The sequence below is a fragment of the Lissotriton helveticus genome, chromosome 5_1 (genome assembly GCF_964261635.1).
Source record: "Lissotriton helveticus chromosome 5_1, aLisHel1.1, whole genome shotgun sequence".
NCBI lineage: Eukaryota > Metazoa > Chordata > Amphibia > Caudata > Salamandridae > Lissotriton > Lissotriton helveticus.
Genome location: NC_136065.1, coordinates 1,267,362,814 through 1,267,382,995, shown reverse-complemented (window position 1 = coordinate 1,267,382,995; position 20,182 = coordinate 1,267,362,814). Strand labels below are relative to the sequence as shown.

At 44.4% G+C, this 20,182-nt stretch overlaps 1 protein-coding gene across 1 annotated transcript in view; it reads right to left on the bottom strand.

The window, feature by feature from the left end:
* Positions 1-19,842, bottom strand: part of LOC144755283 (uncharacterized) — a 66,480-nt gene extending 46,638 nt beyond the window's left edge. Inside the window, exons 1-2 of the mRNA XM_078644060.1 lie at positions 19,681-19,842; positions 5,720-5,834 (exon numbers count right to left, since the gene is read on the bottom strand). Of these exons, the coding sequence (XP_078500186.1) occupies positions 5,720-5,834; positions 19,681-19,704 (139 nt within the window). The 5' untranslated portion in view covers positions 19,705-19,842. The remainder of the gene's footprint in view (positions 1-5,719; positions 5,835-19,680) is intronic.
* Between the last annotated feature and the right edge of the window lie 340 nt (positions 19,843-20,182).

Sequence of the window (20,182 nt, the reverse complement as noted above, 5' to 3'; positions counted from 1 at the left end):
GAATCCACCTGTCACTCTTCATCTCTGAGCCCAAGAACATCATCTGCTGCGTCCTCCAAGGCTCATCCCTCAGACCCACCCTGCTCAATTCCTACATGATGTCCTTCACCTAAATCATCAGAACAAATGGACTCAACATCCTATTCTATGCAGGCAACAGCCAACTCATCTACTCACTCACGGAAAGTCCCACCATCATCAGAACAAAGTTCTGCAACGCCATGATGAGCGTCGCCAACTAGATGAGGGCAAACTGCCTTGATCTCAACAAGGACAAGTTGGAATTGCGAATTTTTGGGAAAAACACCTCCCGTGGGACGACACCTGGTGGCCTCCCGAACTCAGACCCCCATGCATGCCAAGTGACCATGCACGCAACCTCTGGATCATCCTAGTAAGCAAACTCACCATAAAGCAACAGGTCAACACGGTCTCCTCCGCTTGCTTCCACACTCTCTGTATGCTCTGAAAAATCATCAGATGGATCCTCGTCAACACCAGGAACACCAACGCGCAAGGGCTCGTCACCAGCCGGCTGGGCTACGGAAATACGCTCTCCCCGAATGCAGTGGACAGACTCATTCTCAAACTCCCCAAATGGACACACATCACCCCCCACTTCAGCAACGTAAACTGGTGCCCCATCCAGAAGAGAAGCCATTTCAATATGCTGACACATGCCTACAAAGTTCCCCAAACCCAGGAATCAGCAGACATCACCCACGCCTGAACTTCCACCCGCCCGCCAGAGAACTCTGCTATGAGTCCCCTCCTCTCGCCTACACTCTCCACTTATGCTGAAACTAAAGTGGAGGACGGTCCTTCTCCTCTCTAGCCGCCGAGTCCCCGAACAACCTACTCCGCCAGATGCGACCACCACCCTCTCTTGCAGATTTCAGAAAGGGACTCAAGACCTGGCTTTTCAAATGAGACCTGCGAGACGTCAGCACCTGGATATCCTCAGGGGTGAATAGCCGTGCTCAATCAGTAATGATTGATTGATTGGGAATGTCTTTTCATGGCTTGTACATTACAAATTGAAGTTCTTTGATTCCCTTCATTTTCAGTACACCTCATCTCTTTTATTTTAAAGATGTGCTTCCCTTTTGATTACACATTCAATCATCTGGCGATACCTCTATCACAATGTTTCACAATATTGAGTTCACGTGCAATTAATAATAAATGTCAGAGCTAGTCATTTATTTTAATCAAATAGCAATTTACCATGCTCAATATTGAAATAATAAATCTAATCACAATCTTCTAATTCGTATATCATCAAATTCATACATTCCAGTATGAGATTTGTAGGCTCAACACCCACCATTTGTCATGTCGGATCTGTCCTACAAATCATAATTTCAAGATATCCTGTTCTCTTTGCAAACAATTGTGCAAAAATAATTTCATCTCTATGTAACCTTCTTATAGATGACTTTGTTATCCAGTGCTATTCTACACTCAGGCCCGTTTCACATTATTCAGTTAATAAATGTGCTTAATATGAGTAGCCTAATAATATAATCTTCCCTCCGATTTCTTTGATTTTCTATATTAGCAGTCAATGTATATAATCTTTTGTCTTTTTCTACAAATTGCCCCCCATGCTCTATAATTTGTGTTGCCTACTTCCTGCGTAGTCTGTCCATTATTGTCATTATTACAACGATAACGGTTTCCACAAAGCCCATTCTTAGTTTTGCAGGTTATGAATTTATACAATTCTCTTTTTCCATCTCCATATTTTAATTCAACAGACTTAATATATTGTTGGCAAACACTACCATTGCAACAAAATGTATTTCCACTTTTGTATCTCTGTCTGTTCGAGTCTGATGACTTTAGGATAAATATGTACCAATGTATCCCTCAAAGACGGACCTGGTTTGTATTCAAATAATAGCTTCTGTAATTCTTAAAATGTTTAGCCTGTATGTCATAAATTCCAATTTTGTAATCATGTTAAACCTCATCAATACCCTACATATGTTATTTTTTCAACCAATACCCAAGTATCATGCACACAGTGATGCACACTATTATATAAAGTCACATTTGCATATTACATCATGATCGAAAATATATCTCTGACGTAACAGCAGGCAATAGGAGGTCAATAGATGTGGGACAATACTTGGATATTGATCAATAAAAGCTAAAGAAAAGTGCATGATTTAGGTGCCGTCTACCACTCTACGTGCCAGGAAGAGTAGGGCCCCTTGAAAATGGTGCACAGGCCTAACTAATTGCAGGTGGGATGCTTCCTCTGCTCAAGTGAGTTCATTTGAGTGTGTAGCACTTTATAACACATGCCCAGCTGCCTTCACGCGTGAAAGATAAGCTATGAAAGGATTCTTCATGATCAACATTCTTGTCAATAAACAAAACTCTGTTTTAACAGTATCACCCTATCCAATATATATGAAGTCCGCTATAGATTTCCAGCACTTTGGAATGCAAAATGGCTTCTGAGCCCTAAGACTTTAGCTGGACATGACAAACCATATATTGTCTACTTCTGTGCCCTATCCTTTCTGTATCTAAAAGTGTGAAACAGTGTTACCTTTCCAGATATGCTGCTCTTTTATTTTTAAAGGCTATACCAACACTTGGCATTTCTCACACAAACATATGACAGTGGGGCAGGAGCACCTAGATACATTTCCAGTTGTTCTCATGATATTGGAAATTGAGGAAAAAGAAGGGCATTTCCGGCAGAGAAACCTCAACAGTGTACCCACAGTTCATGACAAATATCAAACTAGTGACTGAAAAAATAATATTACTACTCTTTATTTCCTGACTCTGCACATCCGAACGTATCCATTGGGGCAGGGTAGACCTCTCTCTTCACTGGCTAGGGCTGAGCCTCTTGCTTTTTTAACGCACCATTTTACAAAATATGGTCATTTGTACATACCTCAGTCACATCGATACATCTCAGGCTCAGTTTAGTAATAAGAGTCAAGTTGAGAGATTCATATGTTGAGACATGGCCTTAAATCTGGCATGCCCTATCTAGCATTCTGCCCTTCATCAGTGGCTCCCACAATGACAGCCCTATTCTCCCTCAACATTCCACTTGTCAGGTACCAATCCCTGTCCTTTACCTCTAACTCCCTACATCACAGACTGTCTACTACCACTCCCTGTCATGGATTTCAAACTGTCTCTCGCCACTCTTCTGCATTTCACAAAGTGCCAAAGCTTTCCGTTCCTCATTACCAACGTTCTCACAAACCTCACCTCTAACTTCGATGCAGCCTCTCTGCCCCCGACACTTGAAACACTGTTCAGTTTACATTCTTCTACGTACAGGAAAATACATCGCAGGATTGCCCTGGTATTATATGCCAATGTGCCCCTTGCTGTACTCATTATTTATGCTTAACCCCTTTCCACGCTCATGACGAGCTGGGCTCGTCATGAGGTAGCCTCCTCGCACGCTCATGACGAGCCCAGCTCGTCATGAAACATGGGAATCAACAAATCTCAGCACAGGAGGGGAATACCATCAGCATTGATGTGGTTAAAGAACCAATTCATTTAATCAACATTTAATCAACCTTCTGGTTACAAAAAGAGAGTAAACATGAACAAGCATGACTTGAAAAATCCACTGCTCGCATTGTTCAGCAACATTTATTCAGGAGGAGCTATTTTTAGGGACTAATCCCCCTTTCTTGTGAGTTGAAAATCCTCTAACTTCAGGGAAGACAAACTGACTTTTGACCTCTATCTCTGAAAGCAGAGCCATTGTGATAAGATAACAAGATTTAAAGGCATCTTTATTGCTCTCAAACTGAAAGAGCAATAAAAATGCCATTAAATCTTGCTATCTTGTCACATGTGCTGGTTTTCAGAGTCAAAGGTTAAAAATCAGCTTATCTTATTACATGTATTTTTCTTTCTGTGACTTAAGTTAAAAGATTTTGTAAAGTGAACTGTGTGACAATTGAACTGTGCAAAGCATGTTAATTGAAAGGCAGTAAGATGCAAGGCTTTTTTCTAACACAACACTGAAATAGCTAAGTGAACTGTTCAAACATTTCAAATATATTTCACAAGGTATGAAAACACAGTTTTGTAATTCTGTGGTGAAAAAAATATTTTTATAGGATCAAAACAAATTAAAACACTTTACTTGGTGATGTGGACATTTTTAATATTTTTGCTGAAACCCTATTCAAAAATTGTTTATGCGCTATTATCAGTAAAACTACAAGTTAGTGGGAACGTTTTGTTGCCATTTCAATGGAAAATATGCTATCTGTAATGACAGTGCACTACCACATCATGCTTTAGTAATATATTTATGAAAAGTAAATTTTTAAACATGAACTGGGAATTATTACTGCTTTTGCCCAGATGACAATATTATCAGTGAACTAAGAGGCAGGCAAGAGTTTTTGTGTACCAATATATGGGCTTGATTCTTGCTATACATTGAGCACACATTTAGTCTAGTAAATGAAAAGAGTTTTTTTGTACAGCAGAAATAGTGAACTTGCAGGTTTGAAAGGCGCTCTATTATTTGATAACAAAGAAAACGGCGGCTCCATAAGACAAAATATTTGCGTAGGATCACACAATTTGAGACTAGTTCACGGGACAAGTACATTACAGTTAGGTCAAGCAGATTATTAAAGTTACTAGAGCTGCAGGTCTAGTAACCTTTATATGATTTTGCGAGCCCTGACACGTCACTGAAATTAACAGAAACCCCTCACTTACAACCAGTAGATCAAAAACCACCATTAAAGGATATTAGTACAGTATACTAATATCACCAAAGGCATCAGTCTGCTATAGTGCATAACATTGTTTACCTTCAGTGGCCAGCTCACCCAAGGAGTCTTTGCCTATTGTCTGCTGTCCAGATGTGTTTTCCTTTGTTTATCTACCTGGTATCGGCGTTGGCCTGGGTGGGGGTGGGGGGCAGAAAGGGCATAACCAGGTTTTGTGCTGTGTGGAGCATGTGGGTTTGTGCGACGAGGATTGACAAAATGATGCATGAAGTAAATAAAGCTCCTTGATTTCCCATGTTATGTGAGATGTTCGTTAGCTGAGGAGGACAAACTAGTGATGCTTACACGTCTGCAACAACTGCAAAAATTAAAGCAGGTTTAGAAAATAAAGGAAAATGGCACAGAGCAAAGTGGTAGTGTAATATACTACTACTTCAGGTCTTTTGAGTGAAGGGAGGGTTTTTCGTCGACATCACTTTGTAATCTAAGACGTATAAGTGTGCACCAAATAATGTAAAAAGAATATATATCAGTAAAGGTATGATAACGCAAAACATTGCGAGCTACAATGAGAAAAAGGGCTGAGCTTAGCTGCGTATCTCACAAGGGAAATGGGACAACTCGAGACGTTTGTATGCTTCATATTATAAGTTGAGAGGATGGCACAAAACTACACAGTGATACGTTTAACACTTCTATCCCTGTCCGCTTCGTGTGATGTTCAACTGATCACCATTACAACACCTTTCTGTAGTATGATGCGCAACTCTGAACTTGATGAAGTTCGTGAAAGTTCAATATTAATGCCTGATCATCTTACACCACACCTTTGTTCTCTTCCAATGGCCACGGGCCAACGGCACTAAGAGGTGCCAGTGAAGATATTAAATCCTTTCTTTTATTCTTAGCTTATTTTGTCCACTACCTCTATTTCAAAATTGAGAACTATCAATAAAATTCATATTTACCCTGTGCCGCTGGATATCCAGAAGGTTCTCTTGGTTTTTCATAAAGGTGTAGTTGATACTCTTCTGCAAATACTCGCTCTTCATTGAGAGCAACTTCATGCAATATCTGGGACACCTATCAAAAAAGACGATAGCCTCTTATTCGCATTCAGAACAACAGTGATTTTGACACTTTCGGCATCCAAAGGCTTCTTACAGAGTATGGTTTTATGTTGTAATATCAACAAGAATAACTAAATAAAGTCCTCGATGCAAACCTGATTCTCAGCAAAATTTCGGTCCCTCTGCTCAATCTGAAAAGAGTACGGATGTTATCAAGTCTAGGCACTCCCGTCTGCTCCCACCTGATTCAAGGTACAGTGCTTGTGTCCTTCCAGCAAGTGTGTTCTTGCGATGCAAGCAATTGGTCTTTGAGGCCGTTATGGTGCAGAATGTGACCCAATGAATGGCCCGCAGTAAGAAAGTAAAGGCCTCTCTAACTTCGTGAACACATTTACCTTGCATGGAAATAAAGATCTTGCACATTCATTTATACCAAACCTACCATTCTGCTTCTCTCTCCCTTTACTTATCAAATCAACGCCATCTCCACCGCAACACATGTGCACACCTTTCTCTTTAACAGGAGCAAGGAGCTACGATTTTAATGTAGGAATCAAAAGATAATGAACTCGCGGTTTGCATACTTTCAGGCAGCAAAGAGCCACCTTGTGGGCGGTCCTGTCTTCAGGTACCAGGGATGATCTATCTTGATTAGCAAAAACATGATAGCAGTGTTTCAAGAATTCTTGAATACCTTGGCTAACAAAGTGAGGGAATATGGCATACATTTATTTAGAATAGTGGCAACGAATGAGAGTAGATGAGCCGGGCTACATATAAAAGAGATTTAAAGGCACAAATTAAGTTACGTGCTTCCATTTGGTATTAACATAATAGTGAAAGTGGTAGAGTACTTAACAGTCTATACATTGTTTAAGTAGTAGATGGAGTAAACAGAGCGACAAGCAATTCTGAATATATGGCTCAGTATTAAGCAGGGTCAGACAGTAGGCTGATGTGTCAGTGTGAGAGGCACCTAGGAACACAGTTTGAACTGGTAAATGGACACTGGTAGGACACTACAGGACATATGGAGAGCACAGTTTCTGGCAATGTTAACTGAGCTGTATGCTGGCAGGAGAGCCCAGAACGAATGCTGATTCACGTAGGGGACAGACCTGTGCCTTTAATAATTGTAATTAAGATAGTATTGCCAGAGTTGCAAAGAAAAGAGCCAAAATCAGCAGTTAGCTGGACATATGTGTAGCAGTGGAAGTTCTTGTAGGAGCTAAGATATTTTTAGCGAGAAAGCAAACAATTTGCATAATATTGGGCAATTTTCTAGATAGCACTCTATTAAGATGCTCATGAACGTCATTGGCAGTGTACATTTCACAAAACTGGGAATCTGTTTATCAAGTGGGGCAGCTTAACTCAGCATCATGTTACTCTGGGCAATAGCTCACGTAATTTCCAGAAGGCCGCTAGCGCCTGGATACCTCAGGGGTGATAAGTTGCGCTTTACAAATCTGGAATTATGATTATATGAAAAAAGGCAGTAAAAGAGTTTGTGGGGAAATACAAAAAAGTAGGGTATAGAACAATGAATGGTAAAATAACTAGGGAAGTATGACGTGGGGGTAGGGTAGAACCTGTCAACGAAGAGGGGGAAGGTTCAAGAATGCAAGGAACTGTTTCTTCAAATTTAACGTTATTAATGGTAGGGTACAAGGGGACATGGCTTGGTCTCGGACGTGTGAGCCAGTTTCTCCGCGCTGGCCCAACTTTAATCCTTAACCATCCGGGGGTGACGGCCGACCCTGGGGCTAACTCTGGAGCCTCAATTCATTCTACATCGCATATTGTTGAGTGGCGGCGGGCCCTGCGATATCTGGCCTGGATACCTAGATGGGCTAGAGCTGCGCCACGTGACACAGGCATACAGGAATATTGATCGGGCTGTGTGGTGCATGGCTGGGGGCTCCGGACCTGAGACTGGCACAGGGGAGTTGCTGGGAATGCCCGGAGTAGATTCCCCCACCTCTGAGACATTTTTCCCCCTCACCACCAGGCCCTCTAATGCACTTTTGGGCCGCGGATGCACTTCCTGGCTGCCTGCAAGCCTACCTGAAGGTGAGGAGGCTTGTGATCCAGAGTCTGGCGCACGGCAACGGTGGAGGCAGGGTAAGTGCCCAGTGCATTCCCCCTCACCTGAGAGAGAGCCTGCTGAGGAAGGACAAGATGCCTTGGACCCAGGCCTGGCACCTGCTCCTCTTGATGCGGGTGCCACAAAGCCTCTGACTGCTGGGTCCGGCCCCCCTCCCCCCTTGGAAGGAGAGTGCTAGACCGAGAGCTGTGGTGGCCTCAATGGCATTCCTGATTGAGGCAGCTGGGCCTATGCTATAGAGGATCTATACTCCCATGTAGTGGTAGGGTGTGTGCCACCCACTGGATGCTTCTGCGACGAGGCAACCGCTGCAGGGATTGGCCTCAGTTGTTGGGCCTGGATGTAGCCTTGCGATCTGTGCCTGCAGACAGTGACTGGTAAGCGTGGCGCCTGGCACGTGCTGACCTCACTGTGATTGCCCCTCCATTGCAGTATATCCCTGAAGCTGTGGGATGCTGCAGGCTGAACTAACTATAGCAATCCTGTGACTGCCTGGATCGGCCCTGGTGGGCCCGATGACAGGGTAGGTTGATGGCCTGGTCCCAGGGAAATCATTGATGTGACATGGGACATCGGGACTAGGTCAAGGCCCGATGAGAGCACCGTTGGGAGCATTGTGTGGAAGGGTCTTCAAAATAAATTAGAATGCAGACCAGCTAATTAAGGCCGGATACTAACTAAGTGAGTCAGCTGGAACTTGTTCCCCCTTGGGACCTGTGTAATATTGATCGTTATTATTGGCAAATCCAAACCTAAACACGGTGCCACACAGCTAGATAGGAGAGTCCTCACTCCCACCATTGGGGTCAAAGGAAGATGGGGAGCCACTGATGCTTCGATCTACTCTCACCTGGACAGGGTATTTTCCCCTACTGCGAACACTAAGGCCACACTCCAAGAGGACATTAGTGCAGTCTCTGTGGGGATGGGCCTCCTGCAGGCAGAAAAACACAAACTAGTGGATCGTGTTAAAAATGTAGAACAATCAGTAGTTTAACTTCTCCCCCCCAACAACAATCAATAGACCGTAAAGTGAAGGATCTCTCCGCTAGAGAGCTCACCCTGGAAGAAAGAGCTGAAGATGCGGCAAGGCGAAATCGCCAAAACAAAATTAGAGTGATAGGACTCCCTGAGGGGGTTGAAGGAACGGACATGGTGACCTTCCTAGAAAACTCCCACAGTACAATAGTTGCCCCAGACCACATCCCTAAATTCTTTGTCCTAGAAAGGGCTCATAGGGTGCTGGCTCGTCCACTGGCACCAGGGAGACCCCTTCAGCCAGTGAAGGAAAGATTACTTCATTATAGGTACAAGACATTATCTTACAGAGGGCTCGTGCCAATGGTCCATTTGCAACTGAAAATAGTAAGATGCTGGTGTTCCCCGATTTTACTGACAAAGTGTAGATGCAGCATGCGCCGTTTGGGAAAGTAAAGAAAGCTCTCTGTGAAGAGGGCATACAGTGCTCATTGATGGTCCCTGCCAAACTTTGCCTTATACTAGATGGTAAAACCTACTTTTGCAATACTCCAGATGCGGTATGGTCATAGTCGGAGGACTACAAAGCGGATGAGACTCTCTTGGGCCCCCAGGTGGTTCCCGGGGCCCTCAGAGATCTAAGAAATGGCTTAAACGACTCACCAAGTGGGCCTCACTGAGGAGGCCTTCCTCTTCACAAACGGATCACAAGTGCAGAGTGGCACTGTTTGCCGTAACAGAAATAGTATCATCAAAAAAGACTGAGGGTAGCACAGACACCTCTTTAGACAACAGATCAGCGGCCTCTGAATCGGAGAGCTCCGCCCTGGTGGAAAGGGCCTCCTGGTTGTAACTCCACAATCTGTAGATTACATAATTTGATGCCTCCACCAATCGTTTTATTTGCTCCTGATATACAGTTGTGGATACTGGACTGAGTTTGAGTATCCAGAGTCATTGCTAGGTCTGTCCATCTCTGGTGAAGACAAGGATTGGGTTCGCATATGAGATAAGCGCTATAGTTGTTTCCCTGGGGTTGGCTTGCTGCCAATGACCTCCATTCATTGTTAAGCTGGGTTCTGTGCCAGAGTCAGTGTGCCTGGGTTCTTAGTACTATTGTGTCCGCTCCCACCTAGACTGCTACTTCTCTGGAGTCGGAAGGTGGCTTTCTCTTATCAATTATGTTTTTTACAGGTTTGGACGCCGTTGCTGGACAGATCTTGGATGTGGGAGTTTTAAGCTGGGTTTTTGTTTCTTTATCCTGGGGTCACGGATAGCTTTGATATCACTGGGGGACCACATGGGGAGGTCGGGTGAGGAAGGAATGGGAGACCTGTACTATTGTGAGGCATGGAAGACCTTCATTGTACCATAAAACTATTGTCTTGGAATATTAGGTGAATGGGTCTGCCTCCCAACAACATAAAACTCACTGGTATCTGTTGCAGGAGACCCACCTTACAGCGCAGGTGGGGTGCCCAACACTATGCAACCTCCTACTCTGCTTATTCCTGGGGATATTGTTGTGGATCCAGGATGGGACCTCTTTAGAATCCACCCACACTATTTTTGATCCAGAGGGCCGCTACGTTCTGGTTAAGGGCAGGCTGCTGGGTAGGGAAGTCACGTTGCGTAGTGTATATGCCCCAAACCTAGACCAGGCCCCTTTCCTTTAGGCACAGTCAATCCCTTTGTCCTCCCTGGTAGAGGATGATCTAATTTTAGGAGGCAATTTTAACTGTGTGGTTGATGTTCATTAAGATAGGTCCACACCTCCCGTACCAGGGGCGCTGGAGGGCAGGACTTCGGAGGGCTTACGAGGCTGGGTGGGACATTGGTGCCTCTCAGATATTTGGAAAGTGCAGCGTGGACAGGATCGTGATTGCTCTTATTCACATATTTACAGACTACACACACAGTTGGCTATGTTTGCTTGACCTCTCTTAGTCCATGTGCAACTCACACTGAATATTTAGGGCGCACACTATCTGATTATAGCCTGTTGCTATTGCCGTTTCCCCCCATTGCCGAATGCCCGTTGACACAGACGTGGCGTCTTACTCCATCATTCCTTGAAGATGCATGCTTTAGGGAGACTCTGCAAACAGCCATCTCTGAGTATTTTCGGTTCAATCGGAATACCTCTACGGGTCCCCTTGTTGAATGGGACACTTTTAAAGTTGTGGTGAGAAGTCACGGCACAGGGCAAACTGCTGGGGTTTAGAAGGAGCTAAATAAAGAGCTCTCTTCTCTAGAACATTGCTTGCATGATTTGAGTAATAGGCTGGGTACTGATGACGCCATTCAGGTACAACTCACAGACGTTAAGGGTCAATATAATGCTGCACTGGACCGTCTCTGGCGCCTTGACTTGCGGGATTACTTTACTAGAATCCATGAGGCACATGGCCGATCGGGTAGGCTTTTGGCATGGTTGGTGCGCCCGAGTCGAGAGGAATGCCCATTACTCAGATCTTATCCCATGAAGGGACATTGCTTTACTCGCTATGGGCTATTAATGCAGCCTTTTGTGAATATTATGAAACCCTTTACGATGCCCAGAAGCGATTCTACCTGAGTCTCTAACTGAATTCTTGATGCCATTGCATACTCTTGATCTTGCTCTGACGGAGAATCTGAGGGGCCCAGTCACAGTACAGGAGATCCACTTAGTCATCAAAGACATGTCCACTAGGAAAATCCCTGGGCCGGATGGAATGACGGCTAAGTTTTAAACTACATTTGCTACTGCCTTGGTCCCTACATTAGAGACAATATATGCTGAATCGCTTCGCTTGGGCTCGCTGCCAGATAGAACTAAAGACGTGTTAGTGGTCACTCTTCCCACGACGAAGAAATTAGCCACACGTACATCAGAATTTCGCACTCTCTCCATGCTAAATGTGGACTAAAAGATTCTCAGTAAAATACTAGCAATGCAGTTGCTTTCCCCATGTCCTATCTCAGCCATGAAGTGCAGAATTGGTTTATTCCGCACAGGTCCACCTCTGGGAACCTCCGTTGGCTATATCATATCCTTTATCACCAGGATATTTGCCTCCATCCGGATGCCCTGGTTATGTCAGTAGACCTGGAGAACTTGTAGTTATGAATTGGATGGGGCTAGGAGATAGCTGAATAAAATGGGTGCGCCTATTCTACACCAACCCTACGGTGAGTGTCAGGACAGCTGGTGTCATCTCTGCTCCATATGGAGTACATTGGGGCAGAAAACAAGGGCGCCCGTTGTATCCCCTTTTGTTTGCGTTGGTTATTGAGCCCTTGGTAGAGCTGTTTCGACAGAAGGATGCAGGTCATGGGGAGGTCCTAGAAGGAAGAGAGCATATTATATATTTACATCCTGATGATTTATTGCTCTACCTAGCAGATAATCGACAGGGAGTTGCCAATACACTGACGATGTTAGATGAGTTTTTGGTGCTTGCAGGATTCAGGGTTAATAAGAACAAACACACCTGTTCCCTATGACAGCAGGGGTGGCACAGCCTCCTGATATGACATTGGGGCTCACCTGGTCACCTTGGTCTTTTCAATACTTGGGAATCCAAGTGTTTCATTCTTTGGATGTTCTTAAGAAAGGCAATCTGGGACCGGTGCTTCGGTCTCTTAGGGACTGGGAACAATTCTGGCGATCATTAAAATTACCAGCGATGGCTCACATCTCCCTATCCAAGATGATTATGCTCCCCAGACTCTTATTTTTCTTTTGTAAGTCTCCCTGTCATGATACCAAGCTCTTGGTTTAACGGCTTGGATGCCCTACTCTGAGAGTTGATATGGGATAGAGGGCGCAACATCCGGAGAGCCCTGGGAGACGGCGGATTGGGGGAACCAGATATTGAATTATACTATTTGGCCGCCCAACTTCAGTGGTTGGCCCAGTGGTTAGATGCTAAGGGCCTTGAGATGCTGGGTTTCATTGGGTTGGTAGGCAATAAAAGGCTTCTGCTAGCGAAACTACTTGATCTGAAAGTGGTAACTCCCCAATCAGGGGTGTTGCTGAGTGGCACTGCAGTACTGGAGGAGGTGTCTGAGGTGGACAGCTAGGACCCCCCACTATTCTCCACACTTGCTGTTGATAGGGTTAACACATGGGGATCCTCTTTCTCCATTTATGAGCTAATTGCTATCAGACTGGATGATGGTGGGCTTAATCAAGCTGAATGATTGCTTCGAGCTGGGAGAAATGATCCTCCTAGATGATTTGCTGACACAGAGCAAGTTGCCACCTGGCCAGTTCTTGAATTATTATGTTTTAGTGTGGACAATTAGGGATTTGTAGTCTGAGAGCCGGAAACCCACATCATCCTTCAGACACTAGTGACCATGGGCTCCAGACGCCACTTAGTGAAGTTGCTTCATAGGGCACAACTAGAGATGATCACAAAATATTGGTAAGGATTCAGGAGAGGTGGGGAACATTACTGGGCAGAGATCTTTCGGACTAGAAGTGAGGTAAGATTGTGGTGAGTCCTGAACGTAGTCCTAAGAATACTGAATTTAAATATGTCCAATTTAATTATATACATATGACCTATCTGATCCCCCACAGACTACATGTTATGAATGGAGGATACCTGTGGGCTTGTCACAAATGCATGGAGCCGGAGGCACATTTCAGCCACATGATGTGGAGTTGTCTGGGGTTGTGAGTATTCTGGAATACAGTATTTGCGCCGCACTTAATGGGGTACTAGATAGCTCGCTCCCTTACACGGCAGAGGTTTGCCTCTTGAGATTAGTCCCAAGACTCAAAGCCTGCAAAGTTGGCACTAGATTTGTGGACCTAGCATTGGTCTTGGCAAGAAGTTGCATAGCAATGCATTGGAGGGCAGAAACAGGCCCAGTAATGGTGACATGGGAAAGAGATGTTGACATGTGGGCCAGAGCAGAGTAGCGAGCGCTAATTGGAGAGGAAGCCCAGGGGGATAAGTGTTGGCACTCTGGCAGGTCTTTGGGCGGAGGTGCTTGGAGCTTAGGATAGCAGAAAAGATGGTAATGGGAGAGAATGGGAACCTGAGGATGGCCCTCCGCATGGTGAGGGTACAGCAGAATCCCCTTGAAGTGGTCTGGATGATTAACAGAAACCTGTTTGACTGTTAAGAACTGTCATTGTGATGCCTTCCTTTTCCTCCCATACCCCCAGCGTAAGGATGTATACGTTTTGTGACCCTTAGAATCATCCAAATTAAAGTAGGTCCCTGAATGCTTGTTTAGTGCTCAGACCCTCAGGATAGTTTTGCACTGATTTCTTTTTCCTTTACCTAGTTATTTTATTTTCATGTTGTTTCTATCACTTATGGCATTGATGGAACCACAATTACAACTCCCATTTGTCAATATATGCATAGAGTATTAAATGTCTGGGGTCCACAGAATTGTTATAAACACTATTTGTCTATGATAGTATTCAGCATTATGCAAAATTTGAGATTCACCAAGACCTGGGTACTTTGAGAAACTATTGTTGTGATGATATGGTCTTTGTTTACTTGGATGCTATAATATGTAATTATCTGTCCCATAATATCTGTTGATTCGAAGAGGCGTTAGAGATGTAATCTGATACATCAAATATGTGTCTCATGTACTGATTCCTGCTCTTATATACATGTTTGTATCACTTTAATTAAATGGCAATAAAACACAGAGACATTAAAGGAGGGATAGCAAGTCTTGGGATGCCAGATAACTTCACAGCAAATATGACATAAGAGGCGAAGAAAAAATAGAATAAAATGATAGGTGGGTCCACAAAATAAGGTGAAGTGCCAAAAAGTGATTACATTGGAAAAGGTGGATGGGGGAACAGAAGATCAAAAAGGTTGGGCAAATCAAGGTATGGGATTTGGGGATAGCTACTTTAACATAATACATGTGACAGGTTAAGCAGCGATACACCACCAATGTCACAGAAGCTGTAAAGTAAGACCTATCCTATTAAAGCAGCCTTTTACAGACAACAACAGCATCTATCATATTACCATGCTATCTCGACCTAAGGGCAATTCGATGAAAGACACATGCAGGCGACGAGGGGCAACGTTTCACTTGGAGTGTTTGTTTTCTGGTGTAATAGTTTGTCTTAATATGCTTCTGTATGATTATGAAAAGTTTAACATGGTCTAAAAGTGCAAAGGTGGTAGTAAAATTGGTGATGGCCGTGGGAAAAAGGTAACATTATGTTTGGTTAAGGGCATGGTGACAGTAGACGGAACAATTAATGTATTAGATGGTGATAGGTTTAGGTTTGTGTGGCAACAGTCTAGGAGAGGCAAAAGTAAACTTTCACTTATCACATTACAGTGTCCTGTTAAAGACAAACATTCATGGGATAGAATGGGAACCAACTGGATTCCAGTTCGGGCAGATATTCTAGAACCAGGATGCTGGCCAACCCCAATCGATTTTCCTGAATGTGTCCCGTTGCTGGTAGCCGACTTTGGGGACACATTCAGGAGGTCCGCACACATTGAATTCTAATGCAGCCCAACAGTAAATTACTCACTTTGCGGACCATCACTAATTTCTTTTGCCTAGATGTGTGTCCTGCGCAGAGAGGTTGCAGGTCACATGGAGCTTAAACTGGTGCAGCACAGCTGGAACCGTGCCTCAGATTCAGTAACAAACATGGTACACTCAGGTGTCACTTCACATTTCAAAGAAATAAAATGAGATGTACATGTATTTTTCATTCAAGCACTTTATAGATTTAACTATGTGCGCCTTGTAGAGTTTGACTGTTTATGTGTGTAGCAACGCGACCAGTCACTCATACAGCAAACAATACAAAGTGATTTCTTCGGACACAAAATAAGTATTTATACTAGTCAACCGGTCTCATTTTTTCAAAGTTAAATAGCAAAAGTTTGAATTAAAATCTGCAGTTTCACAATTTTGCGCTCTTGCTAAAATGCTGCTAGTTGCAGAGGGTATATAAAAGAAAAAAATGATTTCACCTCATTGTTACTCGTGACTGGAATGCTAATTATGGAGTCCTGCAACAACAGCATCGACCACCAAGTGCAACTGCTACCAACTGGAGAAGTGATGGTGCACCACAAAGAACCCCGCCGACAGAGCAACCCGCAAAACAGCCCTCAGTATGCATCAACAGCATATAAAGGTAGCTAAGAAAACAGCCATCACTGCCCAGATTGACACAGTGGTTAACCACACCAGGGAACTCTTCAAAATAATCAAAGAGTTCGCCAACCCAACAGCCATAGAGAACACTGTCCTCTCCTTCCAAGAACTCTGCGACATGCTCTTAGACTACATCCACAGCAAGATTGCTGTTATCTCCAACACCTCGTCGACCACTCCAACCCCCCACCCACACAAGCCAAACGATCAGCAGCTGGTCTCCGCTCACCACCCAGACCACCACAGCCATCATGTCTTCCATCTACTCCGGGCACCCACCAACCTCTGCCCTCACCACCTCTGCAACAAACCCAATCAGCACAGAACTCACCAGTATCATCAACACCTCCATCAACACAGCTACATTCCCAGACAGATGGAAATACACAGAAGTCAGATCCCTCCTAAAGAAACCCTCTGCCAACACCAGTCATCTCAAAAATGATCAAGCGATATCCCTGCTCTCCTACTGAGATAAAGTACTTGAGAAAGCCATCAACCAACAACTCACCGGATTCCTGGAACAAAACCACCTTCTGGGTGCATGACAATCAGGATTCTGTGTAAAATATCAAAGGGAGAGTGAGGATTGGAGAGCTAGTCCTTATCCCCTAGGTAATATGTTAAATCAATGAGAACTAGTCTGTCAAGACGTGATATCAGACTCAAAGCCCTGTGTTGTTAATGAAAAAGAAAGTAAAGGCGTCTTCTTTTTTATAAAGCCCTCAACCACCAACCTAGTTGGTGGCATGCTTCATCATCGGGCCCACCTGGTAACACAGTGTGTCCATGGTGTGCTACAACACCTGTATTACAGCGGAGCAGGTATGTTTACTGAGTGTGCATTGAAGGTGACGTGAAAGTGAAATTTAAAAACTGGATCCACGGAGATCTGATGCAGCAACATAGGTGTTCATGAAGGTTCTGAGCATTCACATATGCCAGAACCTCTGCCGAATCTCATGGGGCATTCATAGCTAATCGCTATTGTATGGTTTGAGAAGGAACTGCCTTCTCAAACATAGGGCACCTTAGCGTGTGCCACACATCTTTCAATCTACACACAATAGAGAGCATAGAGCGCACTTTTCACATTTTTAGGTCCTGGGGAAAGCCAGTTAACACTAAAGGCATGGCTGAAACATGTAGACCACCCACTGGATGCAGGAGTCTCCTAAATACCACTCCACCTACATCTGTTGCCTTGTTTTTACTATTGCAAGAGGCCCAAATATTAAAGTTAATCTCTTTGGGTAATGGGACCACTGGACAGTTTTTAAATTTCACTTTCACGTCACCTTCACTGCACACTCAGTAAACATACCTGCTCCGCTGTAATATAGGGGTAGTAGCACTAGTCACCAGGTGGGCCCTATGATGAAGCATGCCACCAACTAGGTTGGTGGGTGAGGGCTTCATAAAAAAGAAAGAAGACTTTACTTTCTTTTTCATTAACAACACACAGCTTTGAGTCTTATATCACATCTTGACAGACTAGTTCTCATTGATTAAACAATCAGAATTCTGTGCCAGCCACAGCACTGAGACCACGCTGATTGCTGCCACAGACGACATCAGAACTCAACTGCGGAAAAACTGGGGCCCTGATTCTCCTGGATCTCTCTACGGCATTCATCACTGTCTCCCACAACACCGTCATCAACAGGCTCTACAACATCGGAACATAGCAAGAAGCCCTTAAATGGATTGCCTCCTTCCTTACATGACGCACGTAGTGAGTCCGGCTACCTCCCTTCACCACCGCAACCAAGGAAATTATATAAGGCATACCCCAAGTATCATCACTCAGCCCCACCTTATTCAAAACCTACATGACCCCCTCGCAAACATCGCCTGATACCACAGACTCAACATAATATATATGCAGACAACACTCAACTTAAAATCTCGCTCACTGACAAGCTCACCAATGCTAAAATCAACTACACCAGCGCCATAACCAATGTAGCTAACTGGATGACATATAACTGCCTCAGACAAGACAGAAGTACTGATCTTCGGGAACAACACCTCTGTCTGGGACTACAGTTGGTAACCTGCTGAACGCAGACCTACTCCAACAACATACAGACTATGAACACAAACTAGGGATCATCCTTGACAGCCAACTGACAATGAGACATCGTCAACGCAGGTGCCTCTTCCTGCGTCAGATGGATCCCTATCAACACCAGAAAGACCGTCAATCGGGCCCTCATCACCAGCCGCCTCGACTACGGCATCACTCTCTATGCCGGCATCTCCACTCAGCTCCTCAGAGGAGTCCAGACCATACACAATGCGGCAGCCAAGCTCATCCTAGACCTTCCCAAACATTCACACATCACTCCCCACCTCAGAAACATTCACTGGCTCCTCATTCAGAAGAGATGCCAGCTCAAGATCCTCATGCATGCCTACATAGCCCTTTTGATTAAGGACCACCCTACATCAACCACGGACTGAAATTTCACCAACCCTCTAGACAACTGCGCTTGTCCTCAATCACCCTTGCTCACACCTCCCGCATCCTTCACAGCCGTAGCGGGGGACGCTCCTTCTCCTATGTTCCTCTCCGATCTGCCAACCTCGCACTGGCCGAAACCCCTCGCATGTACAGAGCCAGAGCAGGCGGAAGATCGCTCTCCCACATTGCAGCCAGGACCTGGAACGAGCTCCGGCAGACATCAGACGCTCCCCCTACCTGAACACCTTCAGAAAGACTCTCAAGACCTGGCTCTTCGGCTGAAAGGATCTGCCCCCCCCCTCCCACCCCGGCCCAGTGCCTTGAGACCCTCACGGGTGAGATGCGTGCTTACAATTCCCTGATTGATTGATTGATGACCTGGAACGGCCTTCCCCTCCACCTCCACCTCCGAACAGTACCCTGCCTTGCAGGCTTCAGGAAGAGACTCCAGACCTCGCTTTTTGACAGAGACACAGCATCCTCAGCACCCAGACACCCCTAGGGGTGACAGTGCTGAGCTATACAAATACAGATTGATTGATTGACGTACTGTGCTATCTAACATAAAATATAAACCTCTGACACACAGAGTACATGTAATTCTCAGCTTCCAACACATCACCCATCTGAGATACTGACGGACTCAAATGTATAGACAGAGATTACACATAGATCGCACCAGCAAGTATATTATTCATCTGAATTAACCCCGCTATCAACGCTCCACCTCTAAACCTGACAGCAGGTGAGCTGATATTCTGTTCAAATAGACTTTTCGAAAGCATCACTAGCTCACACCTGCAGGGATGCATTGTAAAAGTGATGTTTAAGCTCTCAAGGCCAGAAAATTAAACAGCTGGCTGGAATTTCAAATACTGTTGGAGTTTTCCAATAGGAACAAAAAGTGTTCGTTTAAGGCTCGTGTGTCTGTTTATAAAAACGATAATCAATACATGTTCATGTGTTTACAAACCTAAAACACAATAACTGTCCGTTTTCGAAAACGCGCCCGTAGTCATCTTTTAATACTCTGCACATAACACAACTATAAAAAGTTGGTTAAATCTTTTATTTACTGGACTTGCATGTTAATATCATGTGTGAGAAAAACACAAAAATCCTTCAGATAACGTTACTCACCTCATCTGAACCGTGCTGGAACATTTCTTTCCAATGATCCCGAAGTTATATACCTCTACTAATATATTCTAATTGCCACGATTAAAGTCCAGACTTTTTGACGCTATCGGGAAGGAAGGAGATAATTGGTAAGAAGAAGCCCCCCGAGGCAAACGGCTTCTAGTTGTGAACACAGTGCAGTTGTGCCAGCGAGTCAGTTTAATGCGCATGCTCAGAAACCCAGACACTAATCACCAAGGCAAGCTAACAGGCGCACAAGAACTCGAGAGCAAAGAGAGCACGTGGCTACGCACGTAGAGATCCGCGCCTCCAATGGGAGGCGGGTGGAAAATAGGACTCTACGAAGCGTGGTCTATTTTGCTAAGTGCGTGGTGTAATATATAGCCTAGGTTATTATGAATTCATATATCGATCTTTCATTTACAAATAGAATAACTGAATTCAGTGAGCAACAAGACAATTCGGGAACAGTTAATAGACCTAGTGGTTGAATTGCTTAAAT